Source organism: Haematobia irritans, chromosome 3 (assembly GCF_050003625.1).
Source record: "Haematobia irritans isolate KBUSLIRL chromosome 3, ASM5000362v1, whole genome shotgun sequence".
In the NCBI taxonomy this organism is placed as follows: Eukaryota; Metazoa; Arthropoda; class Insecta; order Diptera; family Muscidae; genus Haematobia; species Haematobia irritans.
Window position 1 is genome coordinate 109,735,638 of NC_134399.1, and position 27,608 is coordinate 109,763,245.

General features: G+C 32.9%; 1 protein-coding gene across 5 annotated transcripts in view; it reads right to left on the reverse strand.

Moving 5' to 3' along the window:
- Positions 1-27,608, reverse strand: part of sd (TEA domain transcription factor 1 homolog scalloped) — a 295,172-nt gene that overhangs the window by 74,911 nt on the left and 192,653 nt on the right. For all 5 annotated transcript variants that reach the window (XM_075299339.1, XM_075299338.1, XM_075299336.1 and 2 more), the window contains exons 2-3: positions 23,381-23,517; positions 11,738-11,876 (exon numbers count right to left, since the gene is read on the reverse strand). In XM_075299339.1, the coding sequence (XP_075155454.1) occupies positions 11,738-11,876; positions 23,381-23,517 (276 nt within the window). The remainder of the gene's footprint in view (positions 1-11,737; positions 11,877-23,380; positions 23,518-27,608) is intronic.

The window sequence follows — 27,608 nt, forward strand, 5'->3', positions numbered from 1 at the left end:
CCCACGTTTACGTATAGCCCCCATATAAACCGATCCCCAAATTTGGCTTGCGGAGCCTTCCGGAGCAGCAAAATTCATCCGATCCGGTTGAAATTTGGTACGTGGTCTAAATATACGGTCTCTAACAACCATGCAAAAATTGGTCCATATCGGTCCATAATTATATATAGCCCCCATATAAACCGATCCCCAGATTTGACCTCCGGAGCCTCTTGGAGGGGCAAAATTCATCCGATCCGGTTGAAATTTGGTACCTGATGTTAGTATACGGTCTCTAACAACCATGCAAAAATTGGTCCATATCGGTCCATAAATATATATAGCTCCCATATAAACCGATCCCCAGATTTGACCTCCGGAGCCTCTTGGAGGAGCAAACTTCATCCTACCCGATTGAAATTTGGTACGCGGTATTAGTATATGGTCTCTAACAACCATGCAAAAACTGGTCCATATCGGTCCATAATTATATATAGCTCCCATATAAACCGATCCCCAGATTTGACCTCCGGAGCCTCTTGGAGGGGCAAAATTCATCCGATCCGTTTGAAATTGGGTACCTGATGTTAGTATACGGTCTCTAACAAGCATGCAAAAATTGGTCCATATCGGTCCATAATTATATATAGCTCCCATATAAACCGATCCCCAGATTTGAACTCTGGAGCCTCTTGGATGAGCAAAATTCATCCGATCGAATTGAAATTTAGTACGTGGTGTTAATATATGGTCTCTAACAACCATGCAAAAATTGGTCCATATCGGTCCATAATTATATATAGCTCCCATATAAACCGATCCCCAGATTTGACCTCCGGAGCCTCTTGGAGGAGCAAAAGTCATCCGATGCGGTTGAAATTTGGTACATTTCGTTAGTATATGGCCTCTAACAGCCATGTAAAAATTGTCAAATTTTATTACTATAGAAAGTTTTGTCAAAATTTCATTTCTATAGAAAGTTTTGTAAAAAGTTTTTTTCTATAGCAATGTTTGTCAACATTTTATTTCCATAGAAAATTTTGTCAAAATTTTATTTCTATAGAAAATTTTGTAAAAAATTTATTTCTGTAGAAAATTTTGTCAACATTTTAGTTCTATAGACAATTTTGTCAACATTTTATTTCTATAGAACATTTTGTCAACATTTTATTTCTATAGAAAATTTTGTCAACATTTTATTTCTATAGAAAATTTTGTCAAAATTTTATTGCTATAGAAAATTTTGTCAACATTTTACTTCCATAGAAAATTTTGTCAACATTGTATTTCTATAGAAAATTTTGTCAAGTTTTTATTTCTATAGAAAATTTTGTCAAAATTTTATTTCTATAGAAAATTTTGTCAAACTGAATTATATACGTATTTAATCGGCCTTTTTTTGTTTAATATATACCCCTTATGGACTAACTTACAATTTAGAAAACAGTGTTAAAAAGTTTTACGATACCTTGCCATCGGCAAGTGTTATCGCAACCCAAGTAATTCGATTGTGGATGACAGCCTTTAGTAGAAGTTCCTACGCAATCCATGGTGGAGGGTACATAAGATTCGGCCTGGCCGAACTTACGGCCGTATATACTTGTTTGCTCTAGAATGCTTAGTTTATTAGGAGATATAAGCACAAGAAGGTGTTCATATAAAAATTAGGATTTTGTTATGATTTAAATAGAGTTTTCACTTTTTTTGGGGATGATCAGGAATTAATCACCTCTTCGCTCTAAGAGGCTTAGCTTAGGAGATATGAGCACAAGAATTTTTTTCATACAAAAATAATTGTTTTTTTTTAGTATTTGGATGGACTTTTCAATTATTTTGGGGATGATCACGCATTAGCCTTCTTTTTGCACTAGGACGTTCAGATTATGTTAGGAGGTATGAACAAAAGTTTTTAATACAAAATTTGTAATTTTTTTTTTAGGATTTGATGAACTTATCCGAGACTTACTTATTATTGTTAGGTTAGGTTAGGTGGCAGCCCGATGTATCAGGCTCACTTAGACTATTCAGTCCATTGCCATACCACATTGGTGAACTTCTCTCTTATCACTGAGTGCTGCCCGATTCCATGTTAAGCTCAATGACAAGGGACCTCCTTTTTATAGCCGAGTCCGAACGGCGTTCCACATTGCAGTGAAACCACTTAGAGAAGCTTTGAAACTCTCAGAAATGTCACCAGCATTACTGAGGTGGGATAATCCACCGATGAAAAACTTTTTTGTTGTTCGGTCGAAGCAGGAATCGAACCCACGACCTTGTGTATGCAAGGCGGGCATGCTAACCATTGCACCACGGCGGCTCCTACTTATTATTGTAAAATCGTTGCATATTTTCAGTGACAAAATTCAATTTATTTATGTTGCCTACTTTTAGGAGGTGTAATTATTGCAATTTTATATTTTCAATTGGCGTTAATTCACCGTGAAAAGTAGATGTTAGACATTTTTCAGTACACTGAAAACCATAAACTGATTTATAAATTATTTCGTGCGAAAATTGAACTAAAAGTGTACTCCACATTTTGAGATTTAACCAAAGCGTTATTAAAACCAGGAAAATTGCATGACCTATTGTACTTTTTAACTACAACTCACGAAATTACACCCTCCCATATAAGAAAAATTAACTCAAGGTAAAGAAAACAAGTATATACGGCCGTAAGTTCGGCCAGGCCGAATCTTATGTACCCTCCACCATGAATTGCGTAGAAACTTCTACTAATGACTGTCATCCACAATCGAATTACTTCACTAATAGCAAAAATTAGGTTCCATAGTCGTGAACGGACGGTGACAAAATGAAACGGAAACGTTCACAAAAAATCAAAACGGAATGTTCACAATTTCGTCCACGGGCGTTCACGATTTCATGAACGGCATTTGTTTTTCTTTGGCCATGAAAAGTCTTAATATAATCGTTGGACGTTATTATGGCAACTCCTCGGTGGTGCAATGTGCTAAGGCGACTGTTAACGCGTATGGTGCAGAAAACACAGCTTCGAGTCACGCTAGCGGAAATCTTTTTTTAATTTTGTTTATAAAGTCGTAACCATAACGTTTTCAGATCATGAACGCTGGTTGTTGTTTTGACAACGCATGGTGTCATTTTATCGTTGTCAGATTGACACCGCCTGTTCTCAGTTTGACATCACATGTGTGTTGATTCACTTTCATGAACGAATCGTTTTGAAATGAGCACGCCGTGCATGATTTTTTCTATGAGTGTTGGGTTGCGGTAACACTTTCCGACGAAATAAAATTTTGACAAAATTTTCTATTGAAATAAAATTTTGGTAGATATTTTTGCCGATATGGGCAAATTTTTGTGTGATTGGCGATCGGATATATATACCGATGTGGACCAATTTTTGCACGGCTGTTAGCGGCTAGTATATACTAGCGCAATGTACCAAATTTCAACCGAATGGTATGAATTTTGCTACTCCAAGAGGTTCCGGAGTTCAAATCTGGGGATCGATTTATATGAGGGCTATATATAATTATAGACCGATATGGACCAATTTTTGCATTGTTGTTAGATACCTTATACTAATACCACGTACAAAAATTTCAACCGGATCGGATGAATTGTGCTCCTCTAAAAGGCTCCGGAGGTCAAATCTGGGTATCGGTTTATATGGGGGCTATATATAATTTTGGACCGATATGGACCAATTTTTGCACGGTTGTTAAAGACCATATACTAACACCACGTACCAAATTTCAACCGGATTGGATGAATTTTGCTCCTCTAAAAGGCTCCGGAGGTCAAATCTGGGGATCGATTTATATGAGGGCTATATATAATTTTGGACCGAAATGGACCAATTTGCATTTTGCATGCTTATTAGAGACTATACACGTACACCACGAACCAAATTTCAACCGGATTGGATGAAATTTGCTCCTTCAAGAAGCTTCGGAAGCCAAATCTGAGCGTCGGTTTAAATGGGGGCTATACGTAAAAGTTGTCCGATATGGCCCATTTGCAATACCATCCGACCTACATCAATAACAACTACTTATGCCAAGTTTCAAGTCGAAACCTTGTTTCGTTCGGAAGTTAGCGTGAATTCAACAGACGGACGGACTGATACGATTAGATCGAGTCAGAATTTCACCACGACCCAGAATGTATATACTTTATGGGGTCTTAGAGCAATATTTCGATGTGTTACAAACAGAATGACAAAATTAATATACCCCCATCCTATGGTGGAGGGTATAAAAATCATTGGTGCCAAATCATGGTCATTTTAACCATACCATAGTTCATTTTTTACTTTTTTGTGAATCGTACGAAAATTTTCGTTTGCTTTTGTTCATATTGAACTTATGTGTACGGTCAATGTACTTTATACCGACGTTTTGTTCATAAAATATTTGAGCCATACTTAAAAAACGGAAAATTTCATTGGGTTGTGGAAAATGTCGAAAAAAATAATAAAATTTGCCAACAAGCAAATATTTTTTTTTGCAATAAAAATAAGTGAAATTTAGCGTTAGTTTAATTACGGAATTTTTCTTCTGTGTAGAATGCTTAGTTTAGGTGATATGAACAAAAGTTTTTCATATAAAATTTTCAATTTTTTTAAGATTTGATGACCTAATCCGAGACTTGGTTTGAAAATAATTTTTTATTATTTTAAAAACGTTGCATATTTTCAAGGGCAAATAATGGAGGATCTCTTTTATTGAAAGTTTTTGAAATCTTTAAAAATATAACAGAATAGACGTTTTTTTATATAAAAATTTATTTGTTTAGGATATAGATGGAACTTTCGGAGTAATCACAAAATAACCTCATTTTCGCTGTAGGACGCTTAGTTTATTATGAGATATGAATAAAAGTAGGTATTTGGAGTTTTTTGGGATTTGGGGAATTTTTGGGGAATTTTAAATATTTTGGGGGTAATCACGAATTTAGGAGATATAAGCATGTAACAAAAATGTTTTCTAGGATTTTATGAACTTATCGGAGACTTATTTATTATTATAAAATTGTTGCATATTTTCAAGGGCAAAATTTAATTATTTTATGTTGTCTACTTTTAGGAGGTGTAATTAAGGCCTTAAGTCACCATGATAAGTAGATGTTAGAAACTCATAAAATTTTCAATGGTACCCAGCAAAAAAAGCGTCGCCAAAAAAGTAATGAAAATGTTCTTTTTGGATCCGGAAGTGGTGCAAAATTAACGCAGAAGCGATGAATTTAACATGGGCTTGTCATAGGACGGAAGTCCTCCATTTCAACAGCCGTTGCACTGAATTTGCATCACTTTCTTAGGTGTGATCCGAATTCAATCTTTTGGATGTAAATTAAAAAATTCTGTGATATTTTGTCAAATAAATAATTTTTATAATTTTGTATAATTTTTAATGGATTCTAACGCTTGTCAGAAACGTTTGATCTCAAATATTTTCAAAAATTCACATTTTTTTCAGATTGGATTTAGCATTTTTTTCGACAAAATTTAAATGATTTGTACCATTTTGTGAATTCTTACTCTGTTTTTAACCTATTCGATACAAAAAAAAGTTAAAATTACCCATTAAAAGTATGAAAAAAAAACAAGTTATAAAACATTTAATTAAAAGATCTTCCTGGGTAGGTAAAATAAAGAACATTGTTGGAAGCGCTTCTTCTGGAAGTGCTTTTAAAGTTGTGCCTTTGGAAGAACTTCCAAATTTTTTTGCTGGGTAGCTAAACCCTTCAGTAACAACGGTGACATCTAGGACTACTACACAATTATGAAACTTTTTTTGGCATTTCAAGCATTATGATAACCCATTTTGGGGGGGAAAGGTCCTTTGTCGTTAATATAAAAATAAAATGGCATTCTCCAATATGCAAGAGAAGGTTTTCCCTGTTGTGGGGAAATTTTATGTAAATTCATTATCCGGTACTGACTTAACGACTAAATTTGTATGTGTATCCAATTTCATAAATTTCTGCCTAGTATCTAATAAAATTGTAAATTTATTAGAATTACAATATCATACCATTTATTATAGTTATGCTATTTATCTACCCACTAGTGTGTTCGTTTTTCTCTCGTCCATACAAAATCAACTAACGCCTGGCAGCATCTATTTATTATTATGATGTGATATCAAGAAATGTATGGGTTTATAGGAAGGATAGAAAAACGGTCATTCATATGACAGAAGCATTTGGAGGCTAGAGGCTATGTTATGGTAAAACATTATGCAGAACTGCACCCGCCTTTTAGCATTTTTCACAATTTGTCTTCTTTTAAAGATTTTCAATTTTTTTTGTGGAGATTTTGTTTTTTTTTTTTTTTGTCGTCTGGAACATTTTTAACTTTGCATAATGGCATACAACGATGCTGACTATAATATCTGGGCAAAATATTATTCAAGTTTTGTGCTTTGACGGTGCTAACGGCCGTATCTACTTTGCTACGTTCATCTGTCCGTCTCTTCATTCATTCATTTTCCATGTTGTCCAAGACAAATGGTCAAGCGTTAATGTGGTTGTTTTTTTTGTTTGGAATATTAAGCGGGTTAGCATTTTTATTTGAAGGCATAAATTTTCCCCAAAATGACTTGGGATGCTAGTGCCATGCTGCCACACACACATATACACTAAGCCAACAACCCATTGAGTATATTTATGTTAAAATATACACTTGAGCATGACTTAAAGGAGGATATTATTTATTTAAAATACTTTTCATTTGTCACTAAACTGAATTTGTCACTAAATAATGTGGATGAGAGATGGATGTTATATTTAGAAAAAAATTATTTTATGCATGAAAAATATGACAATTTTGGAAATATAAATTCTATTATTTAAAATTCTACATGGTCTAAGAAAGATCATCTACGAAAAGTGCATCACTTAAGACAACGTAAAGCAAACTCAGTGAATCGGTGACAAGATTGGTAAAGCCAGGACTGACGGCATGGGACAAGTCAGGACCAAACATAGAAAAGTATTTTTTCGAATGGTTTCCAATAAGTTATCTGCTGGTATCAGTCGAATGAAAACATTATGGCTGCTTTGGAGGTCTATTCTACAAATCTTAAAGAGTTAAAAAAAAATTGAAGTATGGCCAAATGTATCTGCTGGGAGCAAGTGTTAGTTGAATGAGATGAGAATGCCGTTTCGGATGCAGGCCACAAGAAAAGTATTTTTTCTGGTGCGTTGCAAAAGTTGAAGTATAATATGATAAGAAGATAATATTAATTAATAGATTGCCAATTTTCAAATGCCAAAAGTTCTTATTCGACCACCCTCGTAAATAAATGCCAAATAGCACATCTTCAAAATTTTGGTTCCACTTTATAAATTTAAAATTATGAAATTTTTTCCATTCACATTCTGCATAATTTTATAGGAACATATTGGCGCTTGAAAGTATGCTAATATAATAATGGGAATTTGAACCAATAAAAGAAAACAGGTTTACTGTCCTAATTAGTAATTTATAAAAAATGAACCATTGGCGAATGAAAAGTGATTGCTAGGCTAATTTAACCCTTAAATACACAAGGTCACCGATTCCTCCGAAAAAAATATATATAATATGCGAAATGGTAAATACGGTGTGAATTGACCTATATTTTTATTTACAATCAAACAATTTGACATTACTATAGAATAGTGATATGTTTAAACTACAAAGCTTTTTATACCCTCCATCATAGGATGGGGGTATATTAACTTTGTCATTCCGTTTGTAACACATCGAAATATTGCTCTAAGACCCCATAAAGTATATATATTCTGGGTTGTAGTGAAATTCTGAGTCGATCTAAGCATGTCCGTTCGTCCGTCCGTCCGTCCGTCCGTCCGTTCGTCTGTTGAAATCACGCTAACTTCCGAACGAAACAAGCTATCGACTTGAAACTTGGCACAAGTAGTTGTTATCGATGTAGGTCGGATGGTATTGAAAATGGGCCATATCGGTCCACTTTTACGTATAGCCCCCATATAAAGGGACCCTCAGATTTGGCTTGTGGAGCCTCTAACAGAACCATATTTCATCCGATCCGGCTGAAATAACAATCATGAAAAAAGTGGTCCACATCGGTCCATAATTATATATAGCCCCCATATATACCGATCCCCCGATTTGGCTTGTGGAGCCTCTAAGAGAAGCATATTTCATCCGATCCGGCTGAAATTTGGTACATGGTGTTGGTATATGGTCTCTAACAATCATTGAAAAATTGGTCCACATCGGTCCATAATTATATATAGCCCCCATATAAACCGATCCCCAGATTTGGCTTGTGGAGCCTCTAAGAGAAGCATATTTCATCCGATCCGGCTGAAATTTGGTACATGGTGTTGGTATATGGTCTCTAACAACCATGCAAAAATTGGTCCACATCGGTCCATAATTATATATAGACCCCATATAAACCGATCTCCAGATTTGGTTCGCGAAGCCTCAAAGAGAAGCAAATTGCATCCGATCCGGCTGAAATTTGGTACATGGTATTGGTATATGGTCTCTAACAACCGTGCAAAAATTGGTCCACATCGGTCCATAATTATATATAGCGCCAATATAAACCGATCCCCAGATTTGGGTTGCGGAGCTTCAAAGAGAAGCAAATTTCATCCGATCCGCCTGAAATTTGGTACATGATATTGTTATATGGTCTCTAACAACCATGCAAAAATTGGTCCACATCGGTTCATAATTATATATAGCCCCCATATAAGCCGGTCCCCAGATTTGGCTTGCGAGGTCTCCAAGAGAAGCAAATTTCAACCAATACGGTTGTAATTTTGAACATGGTGTTAGTATATGATCTTTAACAACCGTGCCAGAATTGGTCCATATCGGTCCATAATTATATATAGCCCCCCATATAAAACGTTTTCCAGATTTGACCTCCGGAGCCTCTTGGAGGAGCAAAATTCATCCGATCCGGTTCAAATTAGGAACGTGGTGTTAGTATATGGTCGCTAACAACCATACCAAAATTGGTCCAATCACACAAAAATTGGTCCATATCGGTTCATAATCATAGTTGCCACTAGAGCCAAAAATAATCTACCAAAATTTTATTTATATAGAAAATTTTGTCAAAATTTTATTTCTATAGAAAATTTTGTCAAAATTTTATTTCTATAGAAAATTTTGTCAAAATTTTGAGAAAGATTTTCAAAATTTTATTTCTATAGAAAATTGTGTTCAAATTTTATTCGGTTTATAATCATGGTTGCCACTCGAGCCAAAAATAATCTACCAAGATTTTATTTCTATACAATATTTTGTCAAAAGTTTATTTCTATAGAAAATTTTGTCAAAATTTTTATTTCTATAGAAAATTTTGTGAAAATTTTATTTCTATAGAAAATTTTGTTTAAATTTTATTTCTATAGAAAATTTTGTTAAAATGTTATGTCTACTTTGTCAAACTGAATTATATACGTATTGGATCGATCTTTTTTGTTTTAATATATACCACGTATGGACTTACATACAATTTAGAAGATGGTGTTAGGAGGTGTTAAGATACCTTGCCATCGGCAAGCGTTACCGCAACTTAAGTAATTCGATTGTGGATGGCAGTGTTTAGAAGAAGTTTCTACGCAATCCGTGATGGAGATTTTTTGAATTTTTGGTCAAAATTTGATTTTTATTTTTGAATGCAGATTACTTAGAAGTGTATTAAATTTTTGGGAAAAACTTAGTTTTAAAAATATCGCTATAATGTATTAAATACAACAAACTTGATTTCATAGAATTCGGTTGAAAATTTAAAACGTAACATTTTTTTTTGTGGTTGTATCTTACAAGTTAAGGTGCGCATTTAAGGGTTAAATCGAAACAACACTACAATAATATTAGGCTAAAAATAATATTGTAAAAATATTGTAAATTTGGGTAGATATTTGACTTGTTTTAAAAGTTTCTATTCCATAGTAAAACATAAAAGGTACAAGGGTAATAATACGAATCGAAAAATTTTATTCATTGTGACTTTAGACAATCCATTGTATAATATATTGTCAATTTTCAAACGGCGATTTTAAACTAAACGGCCACCCTCGTAAATAGCAAATAGCACACCTTACAAATTTTGGTGCCACTTTATAAGTCTAAATTTATGAACATTTTTCCATTCACATTCTATATAATTTTATAAGTTCATATCGGCGCCTGAAAGTATGCTAATATAACAAGGAGAATTTTATCGAAAAAAAGCAACCAGGTTTCCTAACCTAATTAGTAATTTTTTAAGAACAACCATTGGAGAATAGAAAGTATGGCTAATTCAAATTAAATATGAATATTAGGCTAAAAATAAATGTATAGACTTTCGATCGATTTTTTATTGGAGCAAATATATTTTAACACTACTTTAATTATCCGTATAATCCCCCATCAGATGTGAAGGGAATAAAAGCCAAATATGTACATTAGTCATCATGTGTTCTTACCAAATTTTTATATATACACATTTCCTTTCACCCATCACCACTTAAAGCTAGACATGTCTATAAAAGCCCACATTTAAAAGTCTATTTTGAAATTTTATAAACGTTTTATAAATACAGTCATCATCATATCGAATTATATGCTTCTTATTTATTAAAGTTTTTTGTTTTTGTGAGTAAGTAAGATGATGTAAGATGATGACCTACCTCCCCTAGTTCTTTTTAAAGTCAATGTAATTGGATGTCTGGCCTGGTAAAAAAAAGTCATGACTATAATGATGGACAAAATTTCAAATGTTGGCTATAACGGAACCAACAAAAAAAAAACACCACACGCAGTGCAATAAATTCCAGTTGAGTTTTGCTAAGCCGTTTTTAGTGAATGAATGAACACGTCCAAATAGACAGCTGAGACATGCATCAACGGGGATGGGTGATAGGTATACTAGACAACAGGTAAATTGAGATTTATTTCGGAGACATAATTAGTATAAAAGAAACAGACATCTGCATAACCTTTCCATATATATTAACCAAAAACCAACAACAACAACAATGATAAATGCATGAAAAATAAAACAAAAGACCCATAGATTGACTGACTGAATGCATCAGGGTAACAAGAGTGTCTACCACCATGATAACCAAGCAACCAAACATTCATATAGCCCTCAAGCTGAGAATTCAATGCATGACATGGAAATGCATCACAGATTCAAACGGCAGCCCATAGCCTAAAGCAGCAGCCATATCAGCTGAACCCCAGCCTCCTCCTTCTATATATATAAGAGGAGGTAGCTCAAGTGAAGTTGACGACGTCGACGATGATGATGATGATGATGATAACAATCTGCAGTAGACTTGTAATGAGTAGTTGATGAAGACCGACAACGATGAAATCCAATGCAACAATCATGTGCACGCAATGGCAAAAAAACCAAGAAACAAAAAAAATCTACCGGCATCAGATGAATACGGCCGCATCAAAAAATCATGAATGAAATGTTAGTCGACATGCTTGTTTATGGATTTTGGGCTCTTTCAGCTTGCCTGGGTTTATATGACATTTATTACGTAGGGGTATCATCATCACATTTCAACCAATAAATAATGTCTGTGTCTGATTCATTTTTGGGTTCAAAGAAACAAAGAAAGTCTTCTTCTTGGAAGTCAATTAAGGTGACTTCCCAATCTTATCACAATCTGTCAATTTTAAATTTTAAAAATTTGGTAACCAGTTTTACTTTCATTGAGAGTTTATTCTTTTCTGGGATCAATAGAATCTATATATGGGTGTGTTCTCTTTACTTACCATACATTTTACCCTCATCAGAGAGTATAATTTTTCGTCTTCCACATGGTGGATAAATGGATAGGGCCTCTTGAAAACTTTGCTCAATATCTGGACTCCAAACACCTTCTGCATCGGCATTTGATAGATCTTTTTCATCCTGCAAACGAAAATGGAAAAATATGAAGGCGTTTACGAATGTCCTTTTCCAAAAAAAAAATCATAAATCATTTTAAATGATCCTTAATCATATAAATCATCATAAATTGTCAATAATTGTCATATATGTGTCGCACTATACCAGTCATTCTACGTCCATATGTTTGTATGCGTGGGTGTGTTTGTATATTCATTCTCTCTCTCTGGTGTTTGAGTGTCTCTTTTATTCTTAGTATTATATTAATAAAGTACCATGTAATTCTCACGCCTTATCAGCACTATAGATATTATTGTTGCTAAACGCTAATATATGAGGGGTAGTATTCAGTCGCAAAGAGAAAATTTCTAAGATGATGGTAATATGGTATAGAGATTATAATCAGAATCAAAAAGTCGACTATTTCAAATTTTGAAATAGTCCAATTATCAATTATTTGTTTTTAAATTCAGAAAAGTGTGCTTTTCTTTTGAAATATCGGTTTCTCGAATTTTAATAACTTGGGGAAAGTCCCCTTTTTACGTACACAATTTTTGGACTTTTTTAGGTACACTACAAAAGAGATAAATCTTGAAACGTTTTTCCTTCTAGGATTGCGGTTACAGTACACACAACAAATTTTTTCTGATCCAATCACGAAATTAATTGATCCAATTAATTTTTATACCCACCACCATAGAATGGTGTCCGGGGTATAATAAGTTTGTCATTCCGTTTGTAACACATCGTAATATCAATTTCCGACTATATAAAGTATATATATTCTTGATCAGGGAAAACTTCTAAGACGATATAACCATGTCCGTCTGTCTGGCTGTCTGTCTGTTGTAATCACGCTACAGTCTTCAATAATGAAGCAATCAAGCTGAAATTTTGCACAAGCTCGTCTTTTGTCTGCAGGCAGGTCAAGTTCGAAGATGGGCTATATCGGTCCAGGTTTTGATATAGTCCCCATATAAACCGACCTCCCGATTTGGGGTCTTGGGCTTATAGAAATCGTAGTTTTTATCCAATTTGCCTGAAATAGTAATCTAGAGGTATTTTAAGACCATAAATCTAGAGGTATTTTATGACCATAAAGAGGTGTGCCAAAAATGGGGAGTTTTGGTCCATGTTTTGGTATAGCCCACATATAGACCGATCTCCCGACTTTATTTCTTGGACTTCAGGAATCCGCAGTTTTTATTCAATTTACCAGAAATTTGAAATCTAGAGGTATTTTATGACCATAAAGAGATGTGCCAAAAATGGTGAGTATCGGTCCATGTTTTGGCATAGCCCCCATATAGACCGACCTCCCGACTTTACTTCTTGGACGTCTATAATCCGCAGTTTTAATTCAATTTACCAGAAATTGGAAATCTAGAGGTATTTTAGAACCATAAAGAGGTGTGCCAAAAATGGTGAGCATCGGTCAATGTTTTGGTATGGTCCCCATATAAACCGACCTCCCGATTTGCGGTCTTGGGCTTATAGAAACCGTAGTTTTTATCCAATTTTGCCTGAAATTGGAAATCTAGAGGTATTTTAGGACCATAAATAGGCGTACCGAAAATGGTGAGTATCGGTCCATATTTTGGTATAGCCCCCATATAGACCGATTTCCCGATTTTACTTCTTGGGCTTCTAGAATCCGAAGTTTTTATCCAATTTGCCTGAAATTGGAAATCTGGAGGTATTTTTGGACCATAAAGAGGTGTGCCGAAAATGGTGAGTATCGGTCCATGTTTTGGTATATCCCCCATATAGTCCAATCTCCCGATTTTACTTCTTGGACTTATAGAAACTGTAGTTTTTATCCAATTTTCCGTACATTGGAAATCTAGAAGTAATTTATGACAATAAAGAGGTGTACCGAAAAGGGCGAGTTTTGGTATATCCCCAATAATGACCGATCTCCGGATTTTATTTCTTGGGATTATAAAACCGTAGTTTTTATCCAATTTGTATGAAATTCGAAATCTAGAATTATTTTTGGATCATAAAGAGATACGCCGAAAATGTTGAGTATCGGTCAGTGTTTTAACATACTTAGATAGTCAACCTGCAGTAAAATTTTTGGACTCGTTTTAATTCGAAAATAGCCATACAACGCAAATATCTCAACGAGATGGATGAGCAGTACAATATTCACCCAATATGGATGTCTGACCACAAGAACATACCAGGCAGAGCGGATGAGTTAGCATGGATACATATTCTAGGGGAGACACAGTGGTGCAATAGCTAGCATGCCCGCCTTGCTTACAAAGGGTCATGGGTTCAATCCCAACTTCGGTCAAACACCAAAATGTTTTTCAGCTATGGACTATCCCTTCTCAGTAATGCTGGTGGCATTTTTGAGTGTTCTCTAAGTGGTTTCACCGCAATGTGGAATGCCGTTCGGACACGGCTATTAAAAGGAGGTCCCTTGTCATTGAGCTGAACATAGAATCGAGCAGCACTCAGTGATAAGAGATAAGTTCATCACTGTGGTATCACAATGGACTGAATAGTCTAAATGAGCCTGAAATATCGGGCTGCCACTATACCTAGCCTTCGATAGGCCACCAGAATTCAAGTGCCGCCGATGTAATGGTGTAGTCTGCCGTAACGACCGGTGGTCACCACTGTGGCATCACAAAAATTTAGACCTTCCCTTAAGGGTTTTGATATTAATTCCTAAACAAAGATGCGTAAACTGGAACATTTAAACTTAAGCAGTCTGCTAATGTTTTTGGAACAATTTGGAACTGGTTCAACAGTAGAAAATATTAGATGGGTTCAGCGGTAAAAACTAGAAGTGCCTATAACGTGGACTCCCACAGTCGCCTAAAGTTTGTCCACCTTTGAGGTGTCCAGGTTGGAGAGGTTAATTTTAATGTATTAATATAGCAAACGTCCCCAGATAACTGTCCGTGTTTGGGAGGTGTCTGGTTTTCAGAGTGTCCAAGTTGGAGAGGTTTCACTGTAATAGGTATTTTTAAGTTAATGCGGTATCATAATGAACTGAAAGAAATAAAGCGGGCTGCTATTAAACCTAACATAAACCAACCTTTCACTTAATAAGTGTACTAATACGAGGGTTGCCTTTCAAATGCCGGGATTGAGCAACCCTAGTGTTGCAATCTGACAACTGACAGCTCAATCGTAAAGCTTGACATTTTTGAGGTTATACGTACTCAGAACGCTTGGACATATGAGCGTTATTTGTGTTATTTACAGCAACTTAAAAGATTAATTTCGCCCAAAAAAAGGCAATTAAATTGTGAACATTTTCGTGGACTATTTTTACAACTTTTGATGTGGGTTAACTCAACAACTGTGCATCGATTAGCTTAATTAAATTGTTGATGATGAAGCTCTGTCAAGAACCAATGCTTATCGATGGTATGGTGAATTCAAACGAGATGGTAGTTCACTGCAAGATGAATTTCATGAAAGTCGCCCAAATTCGGTTGTTGTTCCGGACAGGGCTGTGAACTCCGGAGTCGAAAATTTGTACAATATTTTCTATAGAAATAAAACATTTACAAAATTTTTTATTGAAATAAAATTTTGACAAAATTTTCTATAGCAATAAAATTTTGAAAAAAAAAATTCTATAGAAATAAAATTTTGACAAAATTTTCTATAGAAATAAAATGTTGACAAAATTTTCAATAAAATAAAACTTTGAGAAAATTTTCTTTAAAAATAAATTTTTAAGAAAATATTTCATAGTTATAAAATGTTGACAAAATATTCCATAGAAATAAAATGTTGACAAAATTTTCTATAGAAATAAAATTTTTGAGAACATTCTTCATGGATATAAAATGTTGACAAAATTTTCTATAAAAATAAATTTTTGAGAAAATTTTTCATGGATATAAAATGTTGACAAAATATTCCATAGAAATAAAATTTTGACAAAATTTTTTATAAAAAATAAATTTTTGAGAAAATTTTCTATAGAAATAAATTTTTGAAACAATTTTCTGTCAATATTCGACATATGTACATACGTAGATATATTGTCTTAAAATAAGGTTAAAACAAGTATATACGGCCGTAAGTTCGGCCAGGCCGAATCTTATGTACCCTCCACCATGGATTGCGTAGAAACTTCTACGAAAGACTATCATCCACAAATTTCAACTCACTTGGATGAAATTTGCTCCTCCAAGAGGCTCCAAAACCAAATCTCGGGATCGGTTTATATGGGGGCTATAAATGATTATGGACTGATATGGACCACTTTTGGCATGGTTGTTAAAAATCATATACTACCACCACGTACCAAATTTCAACCAGATCGGATGAATTTTGCTTCTCTTAGAGGCTCCGCAAACCAATTTATATGGGGGCTATATATAATTATGGACCGATGTGAACCAATTTTTGCATGGTTGTTAGAGACCATATACTAACACCATGTACCAAATTTCAGCCGGATCGGATAAAATTTGCTTCTCTTAGATACAACTACTTGTGTAAAGTTTCAAGTCGATAGCTTATTTCGTTCGGAAGTTAGCGTGATTTCAACAGACGGACGGACATGCTCAAATCGACTCAGAATTTCACCACGACCTAGAATATATATACTTTATGGGGTCTTAGATCAATATTTCGATGCGTTACAAACAGAATGCCAAAGTTAATATACCCCCCATCCTATGGTGGAGGGTATAACAAAATCGATTGTTCGAAATATTTCAAATAAATTGGATCAATTCAGTTCATCTGCTAGTCTAACATTCTAGGAAACTTAAAATGATCTCCGTAATTGCAAGTTGCTTTTCATTTACAATCATATCGTACATTGATCGAATGAAAAACGCAATGGAAACTAATTTGCGTAAAAACTTGTTTAGTTACAAAAACTGTGAAGTGTTTTAAAAAAAATAGTTTGGCCGGAGTCGGGCAAAATTTTTACTATTCCAACTCCACAGCCCTGGTGGCGTCTTCCGAGAGATTTCGCTATACATAATAGAATATTACTAACTCTGCCTCGCATTATTCCTTAAACCAAATTTCCTTAAATTTTCTTTCAGTATCCTCGTCATATCGTCACAGTCATGCATCTCACTATGACGATATTAATAAAGTAGACATTGTCACATTCTGTCAAAGGAATGAACACGATACACTTGACTGCCATTACAAGTGATTTTTAATTGTCAAGTGTCACATAAAAGTACTTAAATAAGCAATATTGTGCTGTACTTCACGAACTCTGGCACACAGACACAATGACACCGACAACAACAACAATGGCAATACAAGCAAAACACAAGAAGCAGAAGCAACATCAGCGGAGTGTAATACCCGGTTTCAACGAAACGAAAAGGCAAATCAAGTACACATTATCCATATATACACACACACAGATAGATAGAAAGATATGTATGTATGTTCATGTATCATAACAAAGAAGCAGTAGAAGGAAGCCAGTGTTAAACTAGTGCGACAGGAGGAAGAAGAAGAAGACACCAGCAGATGTAGTTGTTGTAGCTACAGAAACAGTAGTCGCTTAATAGTCATCCATTCATTATTGTCTCTCTGTTGCGTTGCTCTGTGTGAGAAGGAAAAGGAAGTCTTGTTATGGCTTAAGCCTGCCATAAACTGTTGTTGGGGTTTCCCCTCCAGAAGCTAATGTTAGCGGTTTATATGTAGCAACAACATTATACATATATGTATGTCCTATAAGAGTATAACAACAAAAACTATAGTAATAACAATTACACAATAATATTAAAAAAAAAGTTTCATATTACGCACACAATAAACAATGATGTTTGTTATTTTGATGTATTATCACTTATGGCATGTGCGAGAGTGAGTATATGCAGAATATCTCTAAACATTATGCGGAGATGTCTTGACACTCTCATGTGTGAGAGAGGGAGAATTTAACTTATCTTATGTTATGATGATGACACCAAAAACTCAAGAGCATAACTATTCGATGTGGATGTGTATTAAGAGCATTGTTTTGGTTGGTATTACACCTACAATTGCCCGAATGAGTGGTTCGAAGGTGTTACTTGTACTTAAGTCAAGTAGACATTATATTATTTATGTAGTAAGTGTTAAGATTCTCTATGAATTTCGTAAATTTTTCTCTTATAATGAAATGGAAGTGAAACACAGTGTTGCACGTTTGGGAGTTTGCCCCCAAATATATGATTTTATTCACGTAAGGGACAATTGCTTCGGGGATATCTTACACCTTATAAAGTGAAAAATTCTCAATCACATGCGGAATAATTGTGCCGCGAATTTGGAGAAAAACAAGATGCAGGAGGCCAACCCAAGTTCATAAATATAATCAAGTATGCATTAGCGTTACGGAGGTAGCCTTTTATATTTCGGGATTAGGGAATCGTGAGCCTAACCTAAGATCTATAAACATTTACATGCGTTTAAATTAATTGTTGAAGGCCGAAACAATTTTACCAAACAGGAAAAAATAGCACGAACATTTTTTCAAATTGAAATCTTAATTGAATTTTAAAAAATATTCAATTAAAAATTTAATTGATGCAACAAATTTTTTAATTGAAACAAAAATCAATCACTCAAATTAATAATATCAACTAAATTTTTAATTGAGTGTCAATTAATTTTTTAATTGATACTATCATGTCTGTGATTGAAGACACTTCAATTAAAAAACGAATTGGATCAATTAATTTCGTGATTGAATCAGTAAACATTTTTTGTGTGCACTCTTGGTATTTTGATATCTCCAAAACATGTATTCTGAACCGCTTCTTCAGATATTGAAAAACGCTGACTCCACGTTGTAGTTTTTACGTACAAGAATAAAAAGAATGTTTCGGTGTCAAGTCAGGACTACAAGGCGGATAACCCATCAAATCCATGTTTTGAGTGGTCAAAAATGCAGTTTTTTAAGCCGATGTATGAGCCCTTGCATTGTCGTGGTGGAGAGTTATCCGTATTTGGCGGTTGGTGAGCATGAGTTATTAGAAGACAACTGACATGCAAATTGTGTATCACTCAGAATTGACTGTTCTGTATTATTTTACGATTGCGATATGTCCAGTTTTTCCCAAAGAAACAGGTGACATTTGCTTGGAAGTGCATAAATAAAATCGACTTTACTACTTACTTTCAGGCTCATATGCGTAAATCCACGATTCATTACCTGTCATGATATCATAGACGTTTTAAGCACGGCGATCATATTTTTGAGGCATTTCTTTCTACCAATCGACACGACCCTTTTTTTGAGCGATTGACAAATTGTGTGGGATCTAAATCAATTTTTTTGACGGTCAAATGTTCATGCCAAATTGAATGTATGCTGGTTCCTATAATCCCTAAGGTTGTCTTACGATAGGTCACATGACGACCTTGCAATATCAGTAGGCTCATTGCATTAATGTTTTCAACTGATTTTGAACGATCTTCCCGAAATTCGTCTTGGAGTGAACTACGACCTCGGTTGAATTCACCATACCTTCCACAAACACTGGTTCTTGACAGAGATTCATTGTCAAAAATTGAACAAAGTTCGTCAAGGCTCTGTTGTTGACTTAATCGACGAGGAATTTTGTAAAAATTTGTCGCACAAAAATGTTCATGTTGAATAAGTTGCTCAAAAAAACGAAAAAGGCGCTCGTATGTGAAAACGATTTGAGAACGTATAACCTCAAAAATGTCAAACTTTACGATATAGCTGTCAGTTGTCAGATTACAACACTAGGGGTACAAAACACGGTTGCCACAGTTGATAGAATTCTACCAAAATGGTCGATTTTTTACTATTTGGTAGATTGGTAGAATTCTTTATGCTTTGGTAGATTTTGCAAAGAGAAGACATAAACAAAACTTTCTATAGAAATAAAATTTTCACAAAATTTACCATAGGAATAAAATGTTGATAAAATTTTCTATAGAAATAACATTTTCATAAAACTTTCTATAGAAATAAAATTTTGACAAAATTTGCGATAGAAATAAAATTTTAACAAAATTTGCGATAGAAAAAAATTGACAAAATTTTCTATAAAAATAAAATTTTGATAAAATGTTCTATAGAAATAACATTTTCTATAGAAATAATAATTTTCACAAAATTTTATATAGAAATGTTGTCAAAAATTTATATAGAAATAAAATTTTAACAAAATTTTCTATAGAAATAAAATTTCGACAAAATTCTATAGAAATAAAATTTTGACAAAATTTTCCTTAGAAAAAAAATTGACAAAATTTTCAATAAAAATAAAAATTTGATAAAATGTTCTATAGAAATAACATTTTCATAAAATTTTCTATAGAAATAATAATTTTCACAAAATTTTCTATAAAAATGTTGACAAAAATTTGTATAGAAATAAAATTTTGACAACATTTTCTATAAATAAAATTTTGACAAAATTTCTATAAAAAAATGTTTGACAAAATTTTTTATGAAATAGAAATAAAATTTTGTCAAAATTTTCTATAGAAATAAAATTTTGATAAAATGTTCTATAGAAATAACATTTTCATACAATTTTCTGTAAAAATAATAATTTTCACAAAATTTTCTATAGAAATGTTGACAAAAATTTCTATAGAAATAAAATTTTTACAAAATTTGCGATAGAAATAAAATTTTAACAAAATTTGTGATAGAAATAAAATTTTGACAAAATTTTCTATAGAAATAAAATTTTTACAAAATTTTCTATAGAAATAAAATGTTTACAAATTTTTTTATAGAAATAAAATTTTGATAAAAATATAATTTTGATATAATTTTCTATAAAAATAACATTTTGACAAAATTTTCTATAGAAATATAATTTTGATATAATTTTCTATAGAAATAATAATTTTCACAAAATTTTATATAGAAATGTTGACAAAATTTTCTGTAGAAAAAAAATTTGACAAAATTTTCTATAAACATAAAATTTTGATAAAATGTTCTATAGAAATAACATTTTCATAAAATTTTCTATAAAAATAATAATTTTCACAAAATTTTATATAGAAATGTTGACAAAAATTTCTATAGAAATAAAATTTTTACAAAATTTGCGATAGAAATAAAATTTTAACAAAATTTGTGATAGAAATAAAATTTTGACAAAATTTTCTATAGAAATAAAATTTTTACAAAATTTTCGATAGAAATAAAATTTTTACAAATTTTTTTATAGAAATAAAATTTTGACAAAATTTTCTATAGAAATAAAAATTCGGCAAAATTCTATAGAAATAAAATTTTGACAAAATTTTCTAGAAAAAAAAATTGACAAAATTTTCTATAAATATAAAATTTTGATAAAATGTTCTATAGAAATAACATTTTCATAAAATTTTCTATAGAAATAATAATTTTCACAAAATTTTCTATAGAAATGTTGACAAAAATTTCTATAGAAATAAAATTTTTACAAAATTTGCGATAGAAATAAAATTTTAACAAAATTTGTGATAGAAATAAAATTTTGACAAAATTTTCTATAGAAATATAATTTTGATATAATTTTCTATAAAAATAACATTTTGACAAAATTTTCTATAGAAATAAAATTTTTACAAAATTTTCTATAGAAATAAAATGTTTACAAATTTTTTTATAGAAATAAAATTTTGATAAAATTTGCTATAGAAATATAATTTTGGTATAATTTTCTATAGAAATAAAATTTCGACAAAATTCTATAGAAATAAAATTTCGACAAAATTCTATAGAAATAAAATTTTGACAAAATTTTCTATAGAAAAAAAATTTGACAAAATTTTCTATAAACATAAAATTTTGATAAAATGTTCTATAGAAATAACATTTTCATAAAATTTTCTATAGAAATAATAATTTTCACAAAATTTTATATAGAAATGTTGACAAAAATTTCTATAGAAATAAAATTTTTACAAAATTTGCGATAGAAATAAAATTTTAACAAAATTTGTGATAGAAATAAAATTTTGACAAAATTTTCTATAGAAATAAAATTTTTACAAAATTTTCGATAGAAATAAAATTTTTACAAATTTTTTTATAGAAATAAAATTTTGTTAAAAATTTTCTATAGAAATATAATTTTGATATAATTTTCTATAAAAATAACTTTTTGACAAAATTTTCTATAAAAATAAAATTTTTACAAAATTTTCTATAGAAATAAAATTTTTACAAATATTTTTATAGAAATAAAATTTTGATAAAATTTTATATAGAAATATAGTTTTGATATAATTTTCTATAGAAATAATAATTTTCACAAAATTTTATATAGAAATGTTGACAAAATTTTCTGTGGAAATAAAATTTTGACAAAATTTTCGATAGAAATAAAAATTCGACAAAATTCTATAGAAATAAAATTTTGACAAAATTTTCTAAAAAAAAAATTGACAAAATTTTCTATAAAAATAAAATTTTGATAAAATGTTCTAAAGAAATAACATTTTCATAAAATTTTCTATAGAAATAAAAATTCGACAAAATTCTATAGAAATAAAATTTTGGCAAAATTTTCTATAAATAAAATTTTGGCAAAATTTTCTATAAATAAAATTTTGACAAAATTTTCTATAGAAAAAAAATTTCGACAAAATTTTCTATAGAAATACAATTTTTACAAGATTTTTTATAGAAATAAAATTTTGATAAAATTTTCTATAAATAAAATAAAATTTTGATATAATTTTCTATAAAAATAAAATTTTGACAAAATTTTCTATAGAAATAAAATGTAGATAAAATTGAAATAAAATTTTGAAAAAAAAAATTCTATAAAAATAACATTTTGACAAAATTTTCTATGGAAATAAAATTTTGCAAAATAAGATTTTCTTGTTTGGTAGATTTTTGGCAAATTTTTCTTTGGTAGATTATTTTTGGCTCGAATGACAACCGTGATGTGTAATCCCGCCAAATAAGAGGTAACCCTAGTACTTTTGCTAACTTTTCCAAATGTTTCTTGCAAAGGCATTTTCAGTGTTCAAAATAGTTCAAAAAACAACTGAACTGCAACTGAAAAATTTATAAATTTTGGACTCTTTGCGAATATGTAAAGAATTCTGTATTTTGTTTATTTTTCTGCTTCATTAACCGAAGTTTTTTTTTGTAAATTTTGTAATAAAATTTGACTTAAAACATTTATAACTTGAATTATTTATATTTATATTGATATTGTGTTATTAATATTTCAAAATCATTTTGTACCTATTTACATTGCTGAACAAATTTACTGTGTATACAGATCGAAGAACCTTCAATTAATTAAATCAAATTTATTTTATTTAAAATTCCGTTCAGTTTTTCTTTTTATGTAGGCATTTTTAACGTTTATCGCTAATCGCTTCACATTATATTCTAGCGTTGTACCAACCTGAGAACAATTCTACCAATAAGCCCCCAAAGTTCACTTTGGCTTATATCCTTTTTTTGTCCTAGACTGGTCAAAATACGTCTTTTCGGAGAAGTAATTTACTTTCTTTCGTAATATGAAGGCAATTACAATCCATTGTTACTGGTTCACGTCTAATTTGCATAAATGAAAATTTTTACTTACATCACTCATATCGCCCACATCCAGATTTTTGCTATCGACCATACTGCCATTTGAGTCTGCCGGTCCCAGGGCGCCAGGGGGACCGGAACTCACTGGCGTCCACGGTGAGGTTATTGTGCCAGGGCCGACTATACCGTCTGTAAGTGAAACAAAAGGAAATAAGACATAAAATTAAATATTAAAAATTAAAATATAAAAATGAGTAAACAAAAATAAAATCATCAAATTTTGAAACAAAAATAAAAGCATCAAATTTGCCATATATGTGGTACTTTAATATCCAGCCAGCAATAATCCGATTTAACAAAAAAAAAACTAACTTTTTCACAAAAAAAAAAAATGACATTGATTTAACCTTTGTTTGCAACAGTGTTGTAGTTGGTTCCTGTCGTAAAAATGTTAGTGCTGTCGCCCCCCGCTATAAGCTACCATAGCTCATAGCGGGGTCGATCTTTTGGATGATAGTCATGGAAAAACATAAACCGCAAATATGTGGAGAATGTTGAATGAACAAATCACAAACTACTATTTGGTAAAATTTATAATCCTGTAAAATACCATACGTAAGACCTCCAAACTCCCGCCTTTACCATAACCATCTCTAGCGACAGTCATCGTCGGTATCATCCCGACAAGTGATTTGAACAACAACAGCATCATATCCATAAGAACTCGATGTATTGCAAAGTGTGATGGAGCAGGTGGGGTACATCTACATGCACATTTGAACATGAAAGTCAGCTGAAACGATTGTTGTTAGAGCGAGTTTATCCTTTCTGTTTTTTTGTCAACAATATATCCATGTGTATGGGTGAGTATGTGTGCAAAAACCCATAAAAGCGAACTGACATTTAATATGTGGCGACATTGTGCATAAATGCAGCTAGGCATCCTTGCGTTGACTACAAACGAGGGAGGGAACTGTGAACAATGTATCGTCATACTATTTTTTGGATCAAGGATATTTTTTTGGAATTTAATTTATTTTAATTGTTCTTAAATTAAATTAAATGCTTCTTTATTTGCAAATCCGTTATCCGGATATAAGCGATCATACAATAAGTTAAACAAATATGTTAATAATTTCATTTCATAAACAGCTCTCGATTTCTTGAAGCTGATATCATATTACATTCATCCTGGTAGCCTGTAGATTTTTGAATTTTCAGCCAGTTTACTTCTCTCCTGCCTCTTCTTCGTTGTCCTTCTATTTTTCCCTTTGCGGTGGTTTGCAGACTTCTGTATTTGTTATTTCTCATAAGGTAACCCAAGTACGCAATTTTTCGAGTTTTAACATTTCGTAGCAATTGTCTCTCCAATCCCATTCTTCTGAAAACATCCTGGTTTGGCACACTATCGGTCCAAGCAATCTTCAAAATTCTTCGATACACCCATATTTCGAAGCATTCCAGTCTATTCTCGTCAATATTTTTGATAGTCCACGTCTCAACTGCGTACAAATCTGACTTTTGTAGAGAGGTTTATGTCATGGTTTGTAAAAACCTTTTTATATTTGAAAAATGCATCTCTGGCCATCTCTATACGGCGTTTAATTCCCTTCGAAGAATCCCATTTTTCGTTTAATAAAACCCCCAAGGTATGTAAAGTTTGTGACTCGTTCGATAATGTTGTTATTAATTTTTTTTTAAATTAATAATGTTATTAATTTTAATAGTTGTGAGAAAAAAGATGATCACGGTCACAGATCATCTTTTTTCTCACAACCATATATTTCGTTGTTTTTTGTTTATATTTATTTTGAGACCATAGGTTAGGTTAGGTGACAGCCCCATGTATCAGGCTCACTTAGACTATTCAGTCCATTGTGATACCACATTGGTGAACTTCTCTCTTATCACTGAGTGCTGCCCGATTCCATGTTAAGCTCAATGACAAGGGACCTCCTTTTTATAGCCGAGTCCGAACGGCGTTTCACATTGCAGTAAAACCACTTAGATAAGCTTTGAAACCCTCAGAAATGTCACCAGCATTACTGAGGTGGGATAATCCACCGCTGAAAACCTTTTTTGGTGTTCGGTCGAAGCAGGAATCGAACCCACGACCTTGTGTATGCAAGGCGGGCATGCTAACCATTGCCACACGGTGGCTCCCATTTTCAGACCGTATAATTCGCTCACATATGTAACAAGTTGGCTGATAAGTCCCCGGTCTGACACTTAGATGACGTCGCTAGTATTAAATGCATATTATTTCTATATAGTACCAACCTTCAAATGATTCGTGTCAAAATTTGACGTCTGTAAGTCAATTAGTTTGTGAGATAGAGCGTCTTTTGTGAAGCAACTTTTGTTATTGTGAAAAAAATGGAAAAAAAGGAATTTCGTGTTTTGATAAAATACTGTTTTCTGAAGGGAAAAAATACGGTGGAAGCAAAAACTTGGCTTGTAAATGAGTTTCCGGACAATATCAACAATAATTGATTGGTATGCAAAATTCAAGCGTGTTGAAATGAGCACGGAGGACGGTGAACGCAGTGGACGCCCGAAAGAGGTGGTTACCGACGAAAACATCAAAAAAATTCTCAAAATGATTTTGAATGACCGCAAATTGAAGGTGATCGAGATAGCAGAGGCCTTAAAGATATCAAAGGAACGTGTTGGTCATATCATTCCCCAATATTTGGATATGCGGAAGCTCTGTGCAAAATGGGTGCCGCGCGAGCTCACATTTGACCAAAAACAACAACAACGTGTTGATGATTCTGAGCGGTGTTTGCAGCTGTTAACTCGTAATACACCCAAGTTTTTCCCTCGATATGTGACAATGGATGAAACATGGTTCCATCACTACACTCCTGAGTCCAATTGACAGTCGGCTGAGTGGACAGCGACCGGTGAACCGTCTCCGAAGCGTGGAAAGACTCAAAAAAACCGCTGGCAGAGGATGTTAATGGCCTCTTATTTTTGGGATGCGCATGGAATAATTTTTATCGATTATCTTGAGAAGGGAAAACCATCAGCAGTGACTATTATATGGCGTTATTGGAGCGTTTGAAGGTTGAAATCGCGGCAAAACGGCCCCATATGAAGAAGAAAAAAATGTTGTTCCACCAAGACAACGCACCGTGCCACAAGTCATTGAGAACGATGGCAAAAATTCATGAATTGGACTTCGAATTGCTTCCCCACCCACCATATTCTCCAGATCTGGCCCCAGCGACTTTTTCTTGTTCTCAGACCTCAAAAGGATGCTCGCAGGGAAAAAATTTGGCTGCAATGAAGAGATGATCGCCGAAACTGAGGCCTATTTTGAGGCAAAACCGAAGGAGTACTACCTAAATGGTATCAAAAAATTGGATGGTCGTTATAATCGTTGTATCGCTCTTGAAGGGAACTATGTTGAATAATAAAAACGAATTTTGACAAAAAAAAAAATGTGTTTTTCTTTGTTAGACCGGGGACTTATCAGCCAACCTGTTATGCATCCCTGTCTCATGCCTTTTGTTATTGCAATTTCGTCTGTAATTTCATAATTAATTATGTCGATACGAGCCCTTTGATTCCTATATAAGTTCTGTATACAACTTATTTCTTTCTCTCCAACTCTAATATCCTTCAATATATTAATTAGTTGGACAGTGTCAAAGGCCTTTTCATAATCTATAAAACAAAGAAAGACATCTTTCTGGACATCTCTGAAATTCTGCATCATTACCAGCATAGATAATAAAGCTTCTCTCATGCCCATTCCTTCTTTAAACCCAAACTGTGATTCTCCCATAGCTTTTTCGCATACAGGATTAGGTTAGGTTAGGTTAGGTGGCAGCCCGATGTATCAGGCTCACTTAGACTATTCAGTCCATTGTGATACCAAAGTGGTGAACTTCTCTCTTATCACTGCGTGCTGCCCGATTGCATGTTAAGCTCAATGACAAGGGACCTCCTTTTTATAGCCGAGTCCGAACGGCGTTCCACATTCCAGTGAAGCTTTGAAACCCTCAGAAATGTCACCAGCATTACTGAGGTGGGATAATCCACCGCTGAAAAACTTTTTGGTGTTCGGTCGTAGCAGGAATCGAACCCACGACCTTGTGTATGCTAGGCGGGCATGCTAACCATTGCACCACGGTGGCTCCCTTCGAATACAGGATATATTCTTGTGTGTATAATTTTTAGAAAATTTTTCAGGATGTGGCACATAGGCTAATAAGTCTATACTCATTACATGTCTTGGCATTTGTCTTCTTTGGTATTGGTATAAATGTGAG